At 52.6% G+C, this 15,358-nt stretch overlaps 1 protein-coding gene across 1 annotated transcript in view; it reads left to right on the plus strand.

Annotated features, from left to right (window-relative positions):
- Positions 1–2,571: 2,571 nt before the first annotated feature.
- LOC141257907 (taste receptor type 2 member 2-like) overlaps positions 2,572–15,358 on the plus strand; it is a 42,921-nt gene continuing 30,134 nt past the window's right edge. The window contains exon 1 of the mRNA XM_073672913.1: positions 2,572–2,904. Within this exon, the coding sequence (XP_073529014.1) occupies positions 2,758–2,904 (147 nt within the window). The 5' untranslated portion in view covers positions 2,572–2,757. The remainder of the gene's footprint in view (positions 2,905–15,358) is intronic.

Here is a 15,358-nt window from a genome sequence, read left to right on the forward strand (position 1 = left end):
TTTGCTCCCTTTATTAATATACCTGGGCAGCGTCTGCATCTTGCCAGAACCTCTTTGGACACGGGTCTACAGCCTGTTCTTCCAACTATTATGGGGGAATAGGCTGAACCTGATCAAGAGGGAGGTCACGTACCGCACGAGGAGACTAGGAGGGTTGGGTATGGTCAACCCGGTGGTGTTTCTAGTAAACACCTTTCTTAAGGCAAACATCGCCAACCTCTGGTTAGAGAGGGCTCCTCCGTGGGTATTCTCCTGTAGGGTGTGGTTTCGGCCTTTCTTCCAGGAATGGGAGACAGGAGGGCGGGTGAAGGACCTTCGCACGCCTCATGGGCATCTTCCGGCTTTTGCTACCCTGGTTGTGAAGGCGATCCGCCGGTGGGGTCTGGGAGTGTGGGAGATCAGGACCTTGTCAAGGAGGTTACTTGACAATAGGGTTCTGTTGACCCACTTCCAGAAGCCCCTGGCCCTCAAGGATTGCCCAAGCCGGGATCTGGAGGTGGGGCTCGGGTTATTAAACTCTAAGCGGATCCCCTTGAAGTTTTGGGACTTGACTTGGCGCTGCTTCCATGGGAGACTGTATGTGAGGGGCAACCTGAAGTACAGGAACTCTGATGACCGGGATTGTCCCCGCGAGGAGTGTGGCGGCATGCTTGAAAGCATGGAGCACTTCCTGCTTCAATGTCCCTTTAATACAGAGGTCTACAGTAGGGTGGGTGCTTCCATTGGCTGGCCTAGGCTGGCAGGCCTTTCCTATGCGGAGTGGGCCTATGGGGCATTCAGGTCCCTTGGTGGCCGAGATCGGGGCACTGTCTTCTTAGTTAGTTTAGTGACTAGGTTTTACACGTGGAATGCACGGTGTTTAGTGTCCACCCAGCATAAAGTCCACCCCCGGGAAGAGGTGATTAGGAACATCCTGGGTGACCTGGCAAAAGTGCGCTCGCTGGAGTATGAGAGGCTGGGTGCAGGGAGGGCTTCCCTTCTATGGAGGGGGTTCTCATTTAATGTGCCCTAGGGAGAGTTAGGGTATGTGTGTCTGTGATAGGGTTAGTTTAGTCCTTTCTATATTTTATATTTATTTGTAGGGTCAGATGGATGTGTAGGGTCAGGGAGGGACAGGTAGGGACAGTCTTTAGGGATAGGTAGTTAGCATTAGGTTGGTAGTGAGGGTCAGAGAGGGACAGGTAGGGACAGGTAGGGATAGATTGGTAGGGCGGTAGGGACAGGTTTTTCTTTTTCTTTAATAGGGAGGGACAGGGTGTTTGTGTGCTAGATTAGGGTGAGAACCTCGGTAGTCTCCAGTTTCCTGGTGGTGGGCTGCTCCCCTCACACTATAGTTTTTTTTTTACGGTATTGGAAACCCGAATATAGGGCTTGCAAGTACTGAACTTGGGTCTGACTTTTGTTCATGGTTATGGTCATTTGTTTATATTGTGCTATTGTTATGTTGTGTTTGCTTTGGTTATGTTGAGTACTGTATATACATGTATAGTTTTGTGTATTGTATGTATGTGTAATTTGCGCACGGGGGGGTTAGTGTAGGTTGGGTGGGGGGTTTCAGGGGGGGAGGGGGAGGGGTTTTTGGGAGAATGGACGTCCTACGGGATGCGGGAAAAAGGACCCGTTATTTGTGGGCCACAAACTTTCGTGGGACCTAAAAAGAGATGCTGTGATAAGGCCACAGACTTTCGTGGGACCTTGGGTGTTTTAAAAAATGGTGGTGGGGAAAAAAAAAAAAAAAAATAATATAAAAAACTACAAAAAAAAAGGTTTGCTGTGTATTAAGTTTTGTTTCGGCCAGGTGGCCTATTTCTTTGTTTTTGGCAGTGGGCCAGTTTGTTGTTTTGTTTTTGGGGTTTAGGTATGAATGTGGAGTGAATGTTGGAAGGGGATATTTTTGGAAAAAAGGTTTAAGGTCTTCCCTTGCTGGGGGGATTTTGGGAAATGGACTTTATGTTATGAACATTGTAGGACATTTTTGCTTTGCTTTATAATTTATACTGGACATTATAATTTTGGATTTGTTTGTGTTTCGTTGGGGTTTGTGTCTTGGTTATTTGTGTAGTGTGTTTTTATGGTTTGTTTTATATTTTTATAATAAAAGAGCTCCAGTTCAGCCTGCTGCAGCTTCATTCAGGAAGTGGTGGAGGTGGAGCCTGCAGCGAGCTGTGCTGAGTGTGCTTCCTGGACTGTTTGGCTGCTGTGGAGAGAGCTCCTGGGAAGGGAGGTTTTTTTCTTCCATCTGGGACTTTTTGTCTGCCCCCTTCCCAGGAAACAAGGCTCAGAGTGGGACTGGCCTCCGGGGCTGGGCCCCCGGCTCCCACCTCCCGGTCCAAGCTGGCGGGGGGTGGGAGAAACACCAAGCCGGCTAAGGCAACAAGATCTGGCCAAGACAGCAAGGGGTCCGGCATGAGGACCCGGAGGACCCCCGAGGCTATGACCGCGGCGGCTCCTCCCTCCGGAGGTGGGTCGAGTACGAGCGGAGGTGCTGCAGCGGTGCCCCCTGATTGGGGTACCAAGGCGTCGAGGGAGGCAACTGTCACCTATGCCTCCCGTATACATGCGCACCTCTGCGAGTATGAGGACGCCACAAAGAAGCTAAGTTCCCTCTGGGGGGAGTTGAGGGTGGCTCAGGAGAGGTCCGTGAGGGCCTCTGGCAGTAAGAAGCCTGAGCTATCCGCCGCGGTCCGGAAGATCAAGCGGGCCATTCAAGACCTGGAAGACCGCAGGAGCACCGTCTTGGCGGGCAGTGGACCCTTCATGGAGAAGCTGCTTAATGATGACCGGTTCAGAGCCATGACCGGTGGGGCTCTGGAGGGGTCGCAGGGCCCCAGCCAGGCGGTGGAGGAGGAGGAAGAAGAGGTATGCGTGGAGGAGGTCGCACCCTACCCACCGCCTGGTGGCCTGGTAAGTGATCTCCAGGCATCGCATAGCGGGATAGCCCCTGAGCAGATGGCTCTCCCGTCGGATTCTAGCCCTTCAGAGGGCAGCGGGAGCGAGGGGGAGGATGAGGAGGATGGGAGCAGTAGCAGTGAGGGGGGCTGCCTTATCATGCAGCAGATCCAGCAGATCGAGTCCCCGGTACGTTTTGGTCAGCTTACGTTCGGGGATGAGATCTGCGAGGATGAGGCACCCGTGAGGGGGATGAAGAGAAAAGCAAAAAAAAAGAGAAAAACAACTGTTGCGCACAAATTTGTGTATGTCCCCCTCTCTGGGGCCCCCCTGTCCCGTTGTGCGGCACCCGCCACCCACCCCGGCTTGGACTCTGTTGTGGGTCCACAGCGAGGGAGCGGGGAGAACATAGGCCATGGCACGCAGAGCGCTGCCTCTGTTTGTGGTAATGGAGGCAGTGGGTCCAAGGTGTCTGATATGGAGCATGGCGCGGAGGGCGGCCCGACGGTGGGTGTGATCTGTGGTGGTGCTCAGGCTGGATCCCCTGTAAAAGGGAGGTCTGGCATGGCACCTGGTGCGCCTGCTGGCGTGCAGGGGGCGGCTTGTACATCTGCCGCTGCCTCCTGCTCTGCTGGCGGCGCACCGACAGCCGGGGCCGCATCTCCAGCGGTGTGTGCTGGGGTGTCTGGGTCCCTCACGCACGGATCCACTAAATCTGGATCACTTTCAGGGACCCAGAGACCTGGTAAGGTGAAGGGCGCGGGGCCTGCGGCTCTGGCAGAGCCGGCTCATAAAGGAAAGGTGGGGCTTGCTCCCCTGGCAAAATCCGTGGCGAGGTCGGGGCCCCCTGCGCAGGGGCCCAGTAATGGGTCAGCGCGGGGGGCTCCACCGCCGCTGGGTGCCGAGGGGGAGTGGCCTAGCCTGGGGCCGGCCGCCGGAGCTGGGGTGGCCAGGCTTTTTGTCGTAAAGGGTGTGACGGTAGGGGGTGCTATGCCCCTGAGAGCTGGTGCCGCTGGTCCAGGGGCCCCTGTGAGTAGACCCGGTTCCGGGTCGGCTTCGGGGGTCTCGGCGCGGCCGGCTTTGGGGGGCGTGGCCTCCCAGCCGTCCACAGCACCAGTGGGAGTGGCCTCTGGGGCCCCCACCGTGCTGCCTGGTGTGGGGGGCGTGGCTTCCCTGTCACCCACGGCACCGGTGGGAGTGGCCTCCGGGGCCCCCACCGTGCTGCCTGGTGTGGGGGCGTGGCCTCCCTGTCATCCACGGCACCGGTGGGAGTGGCCTCTGGGGCCCCCACTGTGCTGCCTGGTGCGGGGGGCGTGGCCTCCCTGTCACCCACGGCACCAGTGGGAGTGGCCTCTGGGGCCCCCACCGTGCTGCCTGGTGCGGGGGGTGTGGCCTCCCTGTCATCCAAGGCGCCGGTGGGAGTGGCCTCTGAGGCCCCCACTGTGCTGCCTGGTGCGGGGGGCTTGGTCTCCCTGTCACCCACGGCACCAGTGGGAGTGGCCTCTGGGGCCCCCACCGTGCTGCCTGGTGCGGGGGGTGTGGCCTCCCTGTCATCCAAGGCGCCGGTGGGAGTGGCCTCTGAGGCCCCCACTGTGCTGCCTGGTGCGGGGGGCTTGGTCTCCCTGTCACCCACGGCACCGGTGGGAGTGGCCTCTGGGGCCCCCACTGTGCTGCCTGGTGCGGGGGGCGTGGCCTCCCAGCCGTCCACAGCACCAGTGGGAGTGGCCTCTGGGGCCCACACCGTGCTGCCTGGTGCGGGGGGTGTGGCCTCCCTGTCATCCAAGGCGCCGGTGGGAGTGGCCTCTGAGGCCCCCACTGTGCTGCCTGGTGCGGGGGGCTTGGTCTCCCTGTCACCCACGGCACCGGTGGGAGTGGCCTCTGGGGCCCCCACTGTGCTGCCTGGTGCAGGGGGCGTGTCCTCGCGGGTAAATCCCGCACAAGTGGGCGTGGCTTCACCCGAAAAGGGGCGGGGCTTAGCGCCGGCAGCTGCTGGGAGCAGTAGTGCCACAGCTGTGGCTAAAAATGGAGGTGGTGCCTGCCTGCCGGTGTCCTCTGTGCCCACGGGCTTATCTGGGGCAGGGGCGCCGGCAAAAATAGCTGCAGCACCAGGCTCCCAAAACCCCCCGGCAGGGAAGGTGCTGCCAGCAGGTGGCAGCAGTAGTAATGCTGTTGAAAAACCTGCTGGCAGAAAGTGTGTGGAGAAAAAAACAACTGTGACCCCAGTGTGCATGTGAGTGGGAGTGGGGCAAGTGGGGTGACTGTCGGTATGGATGTGTCTGTGGTGGAGGAAGCGAGTGCTGGTGTGTCTGTTGCTAGTGGGGGGGGTGGGGGTGGGGCTGGTCCATCTGCCCCCCCGGCTGCTGGTCCCCGGAGTTTTGCGGGGGTAGTAGCCGGGGCCTCGGGGTCTTCTCGGGGGGCTTCCTCACCTCTGGACCTCAGGGATGGTGACTTGCGACGCCGTTTCCTGGAGGCCCTCAAGAAGGGAGAACGGACGATCCAGGTAGAGGGAAGAGAGGTGGACCTGGCCTTTTGGCTAGATAGACATGGCCTGGCCGCCTTCCAAGATAAAAAGGAGGGGGAGACAGCGTGGTCCCTCCCGACAGCCGGGCAGGGGGTGGCCAGGAGGAATGTAGTTCGTCTTCGGTGGAGGGGCAGTGAAGCGTGCCCGCCAAGAGCAAGGGTCGTGGAGCTCCTCCTGAAGATGAACTTCAGGGCGACTGACATATTTGCCCTGATCCATCCTTTTGGTACCCCCATCTTCGACATCAGTTTTGTTCGGCCGGAGGGCCTAGAGCTTTTTTGGTCGAATTTTGAACTGGTGAAGGGGGAGCCCGGCTGGCGAGACTTTGCCGTGCAGGCGGTGTCTCGCCAAAATGGAGTAAAGAGAGTGACCGTTCTAACTAATAACGAGTCACTCTCTGGGGTCGATATTATGATGTGGCTTTACCGCTATGGGGAGGTCACGGACGTCCCAAAAAAGAACAGGGACGAGTTTGGCATCTGGTCAGGGGGCTGGACCTTCATGATGAGGTTGAAGGTCTCAGGCGGTACTGTCACCCACATCCCCTCCTCAGCATTCCTGGGGAGGGACAGGATCCTGATCTTCTACCAGGGGCAACCAAAGGTCTGCCACAGGTGCGGTGATCCCCGCCACTTCAGTGCGGGCTGCAAGGTGCAGAAATGTGCCTTGTGTGGCGGGGTAGGTCATCTTGCCGCGGCCTGTGGTGACATTAGGTGTCACCTGTGTGGTGACCTAGGTCACCCGTACAGCCGCTGCCCCCGCTCCTTTTCTAACACCATCTCTGGTCAGGCGGGGGAGAGCCATGGGGGGGTCCCCAGCGGTGCATCCTCTGCTGGAGCCGGAGGTGGGGGCGGGAGAGGAGCTGAGGGGCCGGTGAAGGAAGGCGTGGCCAGTACATCTGCCCACCAGTTGCATCAGGTGAGGCGCCGTGGGGGTAGGGGGCAGGATAAGCGCCAGGCGACTGGGGTGATGTCTGTACCCTCCTCGGAAGCGGCAGCCGGTGCCCCTGAGGCCCTGGGGGAGGAGGCGGTGAGCGAGGAGATCAGGAGGATGGAGAGGGAGGAGGTGGCTGCTTCTGATGACTCCTCCCAGTATGAAAGTCTGGACGAGGAGGTGGTGGAGCAGCCTAAAACAAAAGGTGACAGTAAGACCAGTAAGAGTCGGAGGAGGAACCGAAAAGGGGCAAAAACATCTAAGGCCCCCCCCCTGGCCACTAAGGTGCCTACGGAAGGGCTCACCGGCTCCCCTCTGATCCCCCTCTCCAACCGGTTCCATGCCCTCGATGACTCTGCTGTGTCGGAGGTCGGGGGTGAGGGACCGGCGGTAACATCTGAGGTGCCTTCAGGGAGCGGCGGGGTCCGTCCTCCGGAGGGCTCACTTTCCACTGGGGGGGGGGGACTGCCCTGGGGTCCAGGGGTGAGGAACCCGGTACTGGGAAGGTGGTGACGGGTGCTATGGACACCTCGGTGTCACTAAAGAGGAGGGGAGAGTCTGGCTCCTCCTCTGAGGGTGAAAAAAGTAAATTGAGGGGTGCGGTTAAAAAGAAGGCCGTCTAACTCAATCACCCATGATGGCGGAACCTACCCCGTTGACTCTGGCGTCGATTAATGTCGCCAGTATAAAGTCAGATGCGGCCAGATTTATGGCCTTTGATTTTTTCAACCGAGTTGAGGCTGACATTTTATTTTTGCAGGAGACCAGACTAACGGACATGGGGGCCATTTACAAAGCAAGGAGGGAGTGGAGGTGCGGGCCCTCATACTGGTCTCTTGCGGCCGAGCCGTATAGCGGGGTAGCGGTCCTTTTTAAGGCCGCTTCGGTGGAATGCAGACGGGTGATCGAGGTAGAAATGGGGAGGTGCTTGGTCCTTGACGTCTTCATGGGGGGACAGGAGCTCCGGCTCATTAACATCTATGGTCCACAGTCAGAGTGGGACCGTAAATGTCTCTTCCTGAAGATCAAGCCCTATCTTTTTACCAGCGGGCAGGTGGTCTTCGGTGGGGACTTTAATACTATAACTAGACCCCGTGATAGGGGAGGCCCCGGAGACCGAAGGCTGGCTTTTGATAGTAATACCCTTAACAGCATAGCAAGCGAAGCTCGCCTGGTGGATGTCCACATCCGGCACACCCCAGGTCACGGGGGTTTCACCTTTCATAGGGGTAGTTGTAGGTCTAGGATAGATAGGTTTTTTTTAAAGGAGGAAGCCGTCTCTTCTGCAGTGTCCGCTGTTGAGGTGGAATTCTCCGATCACGGTTTCATTTCCTTTTCTTTGAATGTTGCAGAGACTCCCCGGATAGGGAGAGGCCTATGGAAGCTGAATTCGTACCTGTTGGAAGAAGCGGATGTGAGACAATCCTTTGAGGAATTTCTTCAGAGCCAGGTACCTCTCTTGGGTCTCTGTAGCAGTAAGTCTGAGTGGTGGGAGATCTTCAAAACAAGGGTTGCGGGGTTCTTCCGTCAGCTTTCGAGCCTCAGAGGCCTGAACAGGTACCGCCTGTATCAGGAGCTGGGGAGGAAACTCGAGCAGCTCGTCTCGACTGGAGGGGACCGTGAGGAAATCTCCAGGGTGAAGGCCTTGCTCAAGGGGTGCCAGTATGATAGGCACACATCCTTAGTTTTTGAGAGGGATTTCGGGAGGTACCGCTCGCCTGACCCCTACAGGAACTGCAGGATGTCAGTGAGTTGCAAGATGGTAGCAGGACTGATCGACAGTACGGGTTCCCTGAACAGATCCAAATCAGGGATCCTGGAGGTGGTCAGATCCTTCTACTCGCATCTCTTGGGAAGGAGGGATCCAGATCGGGATGAGATGTCGGCTTTCCTGGCTGAAACCATCCCTGAACCAGGGGATGACCCCTCTCTTCATGGTTTGGCAGAAGCAATCAGGGAAGAGGAAGTGAGACGGGCCATTGATGGGCTCCGGCCCAAAAAATCGCCTGGTCCGGATGGCTTAACATCCGAGTTTTACAGGACTTTTAGGGACTCTTTGGTCCCCCTCATGACTGAGGTTTTTAATGAATGTCTCTCCTCGGACATTCTTCCCGGTTCAATGAGGAAGTCCGCCCTGATTATCCTGTCAAAGAGTAAAGACTCGTCCCGTATTGAGAATTGGCGTCCCATAGCGCTTCTCAATACGGACCGAAAGGTTCTGGCAAAGGTGCTTTTCAATCGATTGGTGAAGTTTGCACCCCGGCTCCTTTCGGGGGCCCAGCACTGCTCTGTTCCAGGCCGCAGTACTTTTAGTGCTGTGCTCGGTGTCCGAGAGGCAGTGGAGCAGGGCAGGGCAGGTCTCTGGAAGGGGTACTTGCTGTCCTTAGACCAGGCGAAGGCCTTTGACCGGGTTAACCATGAGTACCTCTGGTCCGTCCTTCTGAGGTACGGTCTGCCCGGGAGGTTTGTTGATTGGTTGAGAGTATTATACAATGGGGCAGAGACTTTTCCGCTTGTGAATGGTTGGGTCGGACCCCCTTTTGAGGTGAGGTCTGGTGTCCGCCAGGGCTGTCCTCTGAGCCCACTGTTATACGTGTTCGCGATCGACCCCTTTTTAAGGAGAGTGGAACGCGGACCGTTGGTGGGAGTCGGGATGGACCGGGCGGAGCCAGAGGCCACCTTGAGGGTAGTGGCGTACGCCGACGACGTTTCCCTCTTTGTATCCTCGAGAGAGGAGGCGGACTGGGTCATGTCTGAAGTTGAGCGCTACTCGGTGGCTTCTGGGTCCATGATCAACCGGGATAAGTGTGAGAGTCTCTGGCTGGGAGGGGGAGATCCAAGTTTCGATCTCCCGGACACCCTCCCAGGGCCTCAGGCCACAGCAAAAATTTTAGGCATCACTTTCGGCCCGGGGGACTATCCCCAGCAAAACTGGGAGGGCAGACTTAAGATTGCCGCCCAGAAGGTGGATCAGTGGAAGGGTTGGTCCTTGACCCTGAGGGAAAGGGTTAACCTGGCCGAGGGGTATTTGCTCCCTTTATTAATATACCTGGGCAGCGTCTGCATCTTGCCAGAACCTCTTTGGACACGGGTCTACAGCCTGTTCTTCCAACTATTATGGGGGAATAGGCTGAACCTGATCAAGAGGGAGGTCACGTACCGCACGAGGAGACTAGGAGGGTTGGGTATGGTCAACCCGGTGGTGTTTCTAGTAAACACCTTTCTTAAGGCAAACATCGCCAACCTCTGGTTAGAGAGGGCTCCTCCGTGGGTATTCTCCTGTAGGGGGTGGTTTCGGCCTTTCTTCCAGGAATGGGAGACAGGAGGGCGGGTGAAGGACCTTCGCACACCTCATGGGCATCTTCCGGCTTATGCTACCCTGGTTGTGAAGGCGATCCGCCGGTGGGGTCTGGGAGTGTGGGAGATCAGGACCTTGTCAAGGAGGTTACTTGACAATAGGGTTCTGTTGACCCACTTCCAGAAGCCCCTGGCCCTCAAGGATTGCCCAAGCCGGGATCTGGAGGTGGGGCTCGGGTTATTAAACTCTAAGCGGATCCCCTTGAAGTTTTGGGACTTGACTTGGCGCTGCTTCCATGGGAGACTGTATGTGAGGGGCAACCTGAAGTACAGGAACTCTGATGACCGGGATTGTCCCCGCGAGGAGTGTGGCGGCATGCTTGAAAGCATGGAGCACTTCCTGCTTCAATGTCCCTTTAATACAGAGGTCTACAGTAGGGTGGGTGCTTCCATTGGCTGGCCTAGGCTGGCAGGCCTTTCCTATGCGGAGTGGGCCTATGGGGCATTCAGGTCCCTTGGTGGCCGAGATCGGGGCACTGTCTTCTTAGTTAGTTTAGTGACTAGGTTTTACACGTGGAATGCACGGTGTTTAGTGTCCACCCAGCATAAAGTCCTCCCCCGGGAAGAGGTGATTAGGAACATCCTGGGTGACCTGGCAAAAGTGCGCTCGCTGGAGTATGAGAGGCTGGGTGCAGGGAGGGCTTCCCTTCTATGGAGGGGGTTCTCATTTAATGTGCCCTAGGGAGAGTTAGGGTATGTGTGTCAGTGATAGGGTTAGTTTAGTCCTTTCTATATTTTATATTTATTTGTAGGGTCAGGTGGATGTGTAGGGTCAGGGAGGGACAGGTAGGGACAGTCTTTAGGGATAGGTAGTTAGCATTAGGTTGGTAGTGAGGGTCAGAGAGGGACAGGTAGGGACAGGTAGGGATAGATTGGTAGGGCGGTAGGGACAGGTTTTTCTTTTTCTTTAATAGGGAGGGACAGGGTGTTTGTGTGCTAGATTAGGGTGAGAACCTCGGTAGTCTCCAGTTTCCTGGTGGTGGGCTGCTCCCCTCACATTATAGTTTTTTGTTTTACGGTATTGGAAACCCGAATATAGGGCTTGCAAGTACTTAACTTGGGTCTGACTTTTGTTCATGGTTATGGTCATTTGTTTATATTGTGCTATTGTTATGTTTGCTTTGGTTATGTTGAGTACTGTATATACATGTATAGTTTTGTGTATTGTATGTATGTGTAATTTGCGCACGGGGGGGTTTAGTGTAGGTTGGGTGGGGGGTTTCAGGGGGGGAGGGGGAGGGGTTTTTGGGAGAATGGACGTCCTACGGGATGCGGGAAAAAGGACCCGTTATTTGTGGGCCACAAACTTTCGTGGGACCTAAAAGAGATGCTGTGATAAGGCCACAGACTTTCGTGGGACCTTGGGTGTTTTAAAAAATGGTGGTGGGGAAAAAAAAAAAAAAAAATATATAAAAAACTGCAAAAAAAAGGTTTGCTGTGTATTAAGTTTTGTTTCGGCCAGGTGGCCTATTTCTTTGTTTTTGGCAGTGGGCCAGTTTGTTGTTTTGTTTTGGGGGTTTAGGTATGAATGTGGAGTGAATGTTGGAAGGGGATATTTTTGGAAAAAAAGGTTTAAGGTCTTCCCTTGCTGGGGGGATTTTGGGAAATGGACTTTATGTTATGAACATTGTAGGACATTTTTGCTTTGCTTTATAATTTATACTGGACATTATAATTTTGGATTTGTTTGTGTTTCGTTGGGGTTTGTGTCTTGGTTCTTTGTGTAGTGTGTTTTTATGGTTTGTTTTATATTTTTATAATAAAAGAGCTCCAGTTTTGTCTGCTGTTGCTGCTTTTACAGATATTTCTAGAAATAGCCCCAGGTCTCAGGGCCCAGGAATAATTATTTTTGGATCTTAATCCTGATTATTTTTCTTAAAAAGCAATCCAGAGAACACCGTTTTTCTTCTCCATTTGCTTGTTGGCACTGAAGAATACAGCCAGGTCCTTTCCATACTACAGCGCTAAAATTCCAGCTATGTAAAACTGTGGTTTATCCGTCACATATAAGTGCGCTGAAAATTCTGCCATTCCTGGGCTCCATTGAAATTTTATTGCAGTGTGTCAGTGAAGTTATTGAAAAGAGGTCACCGTTAAAAATAATTACCTACAGGCCAGCTATTGGAAACTGTGGTTTTCCGTCACACGTATCTCATATCACTGCTCTTCAAATCCAGCCATTTGTAGTGAACGTGGAACGTATTGTCCACCATTTAAAATGGGCAAGGCGCGTGGCAAGGGACGGGGAAGTGTACATGATGGTGATGATGGTGCATGAAGAGGACGAGGCCGAGGCCGTGCACAAGCTGAAATTGTGCCACAAAAACACCCACACCTTCTTGCCTGACCTTCCTGTCCCAATTAATAGGAGACCTATTGAACACAGAGCAGTGTGAAAAGGTTATTGGTTGGATAGCAGATAATGCTTCCAGTCACTAAGCCACCACCGTATCATCCACACAGTCAAGTCTCAGTAGCCGAGAGTCTGGATCACATATTCCTCACCGTGATCCTCCTTCCTCCCAACGTCTTCCGTGATTCCTCCGTGACATATAATTATTGGGTATCCAAGCTGGATACGTGGAATGAACTCAATATGCCTTGAAGTCCTAGCCTGCCTTGCCACCAGCGTTTTATCAGAGCGGGTTTTTAGTGCCTCTGGTGGAATTATAACTGATAAGCGCATCCACCTGTCAACTGAAAATGCTGACAGGCTGACTCTTATTAAAATGAACAAGGGCTGGATTGGGCAAGAGTTCTCAACACCACCGAATGATATCAACATAACATAGACTCAAATCCAGTGTCTTTTCTTGGGAGGTGTATTCCCATGCACCTTTTCACACCCACACATGGGTATACAATCCCTGATTTTGTCTATTTGCTCTTGTCCTCCTCCTTCTCCTCATCATCCATCAACATATCATTCACCATCATATCTACCATATCACTTCCTCTACGTGTATTGCAAGGGGCATTGGAGTTCCTCCATTTTTTTGGCAGCTTTTGCATTCACTGCATAGGCAAACACTATGGGAGACCAATTTCCTAATAATGAGAACATTTTTTCATGAGGCCCTCTATATCTCTTCCAATGGGCATTGGAGTTCCTCCAAATTTTTGGCAGCTTTTGCATTCACTGCATATGCAATAGAAGTTTAGGAGACCCACTCGGTACTAATGGGAACAACAAAGCATAGCTGGCTGATGGCTCTCTAACAATAGCGAGGGCCGGTTGCTGGCCCTTTAAGAATAGTAAAGGCCGCCTGATGGCCCCATAAAAATAGGATTTGTGACTTTAAGAGTCCCTCCATCATAAATGAAACAGGATGTGTCTGATGATATGTCACACACCACAATGCCAGATAAGGTTGTAAAATGATAAAATTACATTTCCCAGTGAATGCATTTGTCTTGGTTGAAAGCAATGCAAATTTGCAAAAATGCATAAAAAACGCTACATGTGAACATAGCTCAAGGTGTGGAGGAGCATTTATGTTTTTGGTTATTTATTTTGCCTTATTTTCAAGTCATTACTAGTGATGGGTGAGCACTAAAATGCTCGGGTGCTCGATGCTTGGGTCGAACAAATTGGAATACTCGGGTGCTCAACCCGAGCAACGAGCCCAATGTAAGTCTATGGGAAACTCAAGCATTTTTCAGGCGGCTCCCCCCGGTGGTCTGCAGAGGGCCTAAAAATTGCCCATATCGTTGGGAACAGTGCTCAAATGAGATGGGGACAGCATGGGGAAGACCCCTGGAAGCATCTCTAACTCCCTGGTCACTGCTGTCAACGATGTTATCAGAGTATTACACCACTTTTACGGACTCACAATAAAACATACAAACACAAAACCAAACTGGATTTTCCAGGGAAAAATGTTAAGGAACATCCTTTCCAGGGTAATGACTTGTATATAAGGCAAAATAAATAACCAAAAACAAAAATTCTCTTCCACACCTTGGGCTATGTTCACACATAGCATTTTAGATGCATTTTTGCACTTTTGCATTGCTTTCAATGATGAAAAATACATTTACCAGTAAATGAAATTTTAACATTTTACTACCTTATCTGGCCATGTTGTATGTGAGACATGATCTGACACATGCTGTTTCATTTATGAAGGAGGAACTTTGAAAGTCACAAAGCCTATTATTATAGGGCCATCAGGCGGCCCTTACTATTCTTAAAGGACCACCAGTCGGCCCTCACTATTGTTAGAGAGCAATCAGCCCGCTATGCTCTGTTGTTCCCATTATTACCGAGTGAGTCTCCTATACTGTTATTGCTTATGCAATGACTGCAAGGGATGCCTAAATTTGTAAAATACCCCAATACCAATTTGAAGACACATAGAGCTGGCCCTCAGTAATGACATGTTCCCATTAGAAATGAGCGGTTCTGCTATACAGTAATTGCGTATGCAGTGATTACAAATGCTGCCTATATTTGGGAAAAACCCTGATACCAATTTAAAGACACGTAGAGGTGGGCCTCATTAATGACATATTCCCATTAGAAAGGAGCTATTCTGTTATACAGTTATTGCGTATGCAGTGAGTACAACAGCTGCCTACATTTTGGAAATACCCCAATGCCAATTTAAAGACACATAGAGGTTGGCCTCAGTAACAAAATGTTCCTATAATAAAGGAGCTGGTCTGCCATACTGTTCTTGCGTATGCTGTGACTGCAATGTCAGCCAAAAATTTGGACGCACTCCAATGCCCCTTGGAAGAGATGTAGAGGAGGGCCTTATAAAAAAATGTTGCCCTTACTAGGAAGTGGGTCTCCCATACTGTTATTGCCTATGCAGTGAATGCAAGGGCTGCCAAAAATTTGGAGGCACTCCAATGCCCGTTGCAAGAGATGAAGATATGGTGATTTGGTACATATGGTGGTGGAGTATGAGGATGAGGTGAAGGAGAAGGATAAGAGAAAATAAACAAAATTACAAAGCATATACCCATGTCTGGTGTGAAGACTGAGGTGCATGGGAATACACCTCCCAAAAAAAGGTCACTGGATTTGAATTTATGTTATGCTGCTAGCATTCGGTGGTATTGAGATGTTTTGCCCATTCCAGCCCTTGATCATTTTGATAAGTCAGCCTGTCAGCATTATCAGTTGATAGGCGGATGCACCTATCAGTTATAATTTCCTCGGCGGAACTAAGAACCCGCTTTGGTAAAACATTAGCGGCAAGACAAGCCAGGACATCCAAGGCGTGCAGAGGCAGTTCATGCCACATGTCCAGCTTGGACACCCAATAGTTATAAGGCACAGAGGAATCATGGAGGACATTGGTACAGTTGGCAAGGTAATTCTTCAGTATCTTCATAAAATTATCCCTCCTTGTGACAGTACCCCGCCATCAGGGCCTGTGGGATTGGGTGGTCTGAGAAAACTCTCCCAGACCTTTGACAGTGTTCCCCTGCCTTTGCTGGATCGTAATTGTGTCTCTCTCGCTTGTACTCTTTGGTTGTCCAACAAACTGTGACCTCTGCAGCCAGGGTTTTCAGATGAGAATTTTTTTAATAATTACGCAACAAGGGCCTTTTGGTACTGCCCCATTTTAGCAGACCTGTCCATCGCAGGAATAAGAGCTTGAAAATTCTCCTTATAGGGTGGGTCTAGAAGTGTCAACAGCCAGT

This window comes from Phyllobates terribilis, unplaced genomic scaffold (assembly GCF_046119375.1).
Source record: "Phyllobates terribilis strain yellow unplaced genomic scaffold, ASM4611937v1 Scaffold_3__8_contigs__length_932513732, whole genome shotgun sequence".
Lineage (NCBI taxonomy): Eukaryota > Metazoa > Chordata > Amphibia > Anura > Dendrobatidae > Phyllobates > Phyllobates terribilis.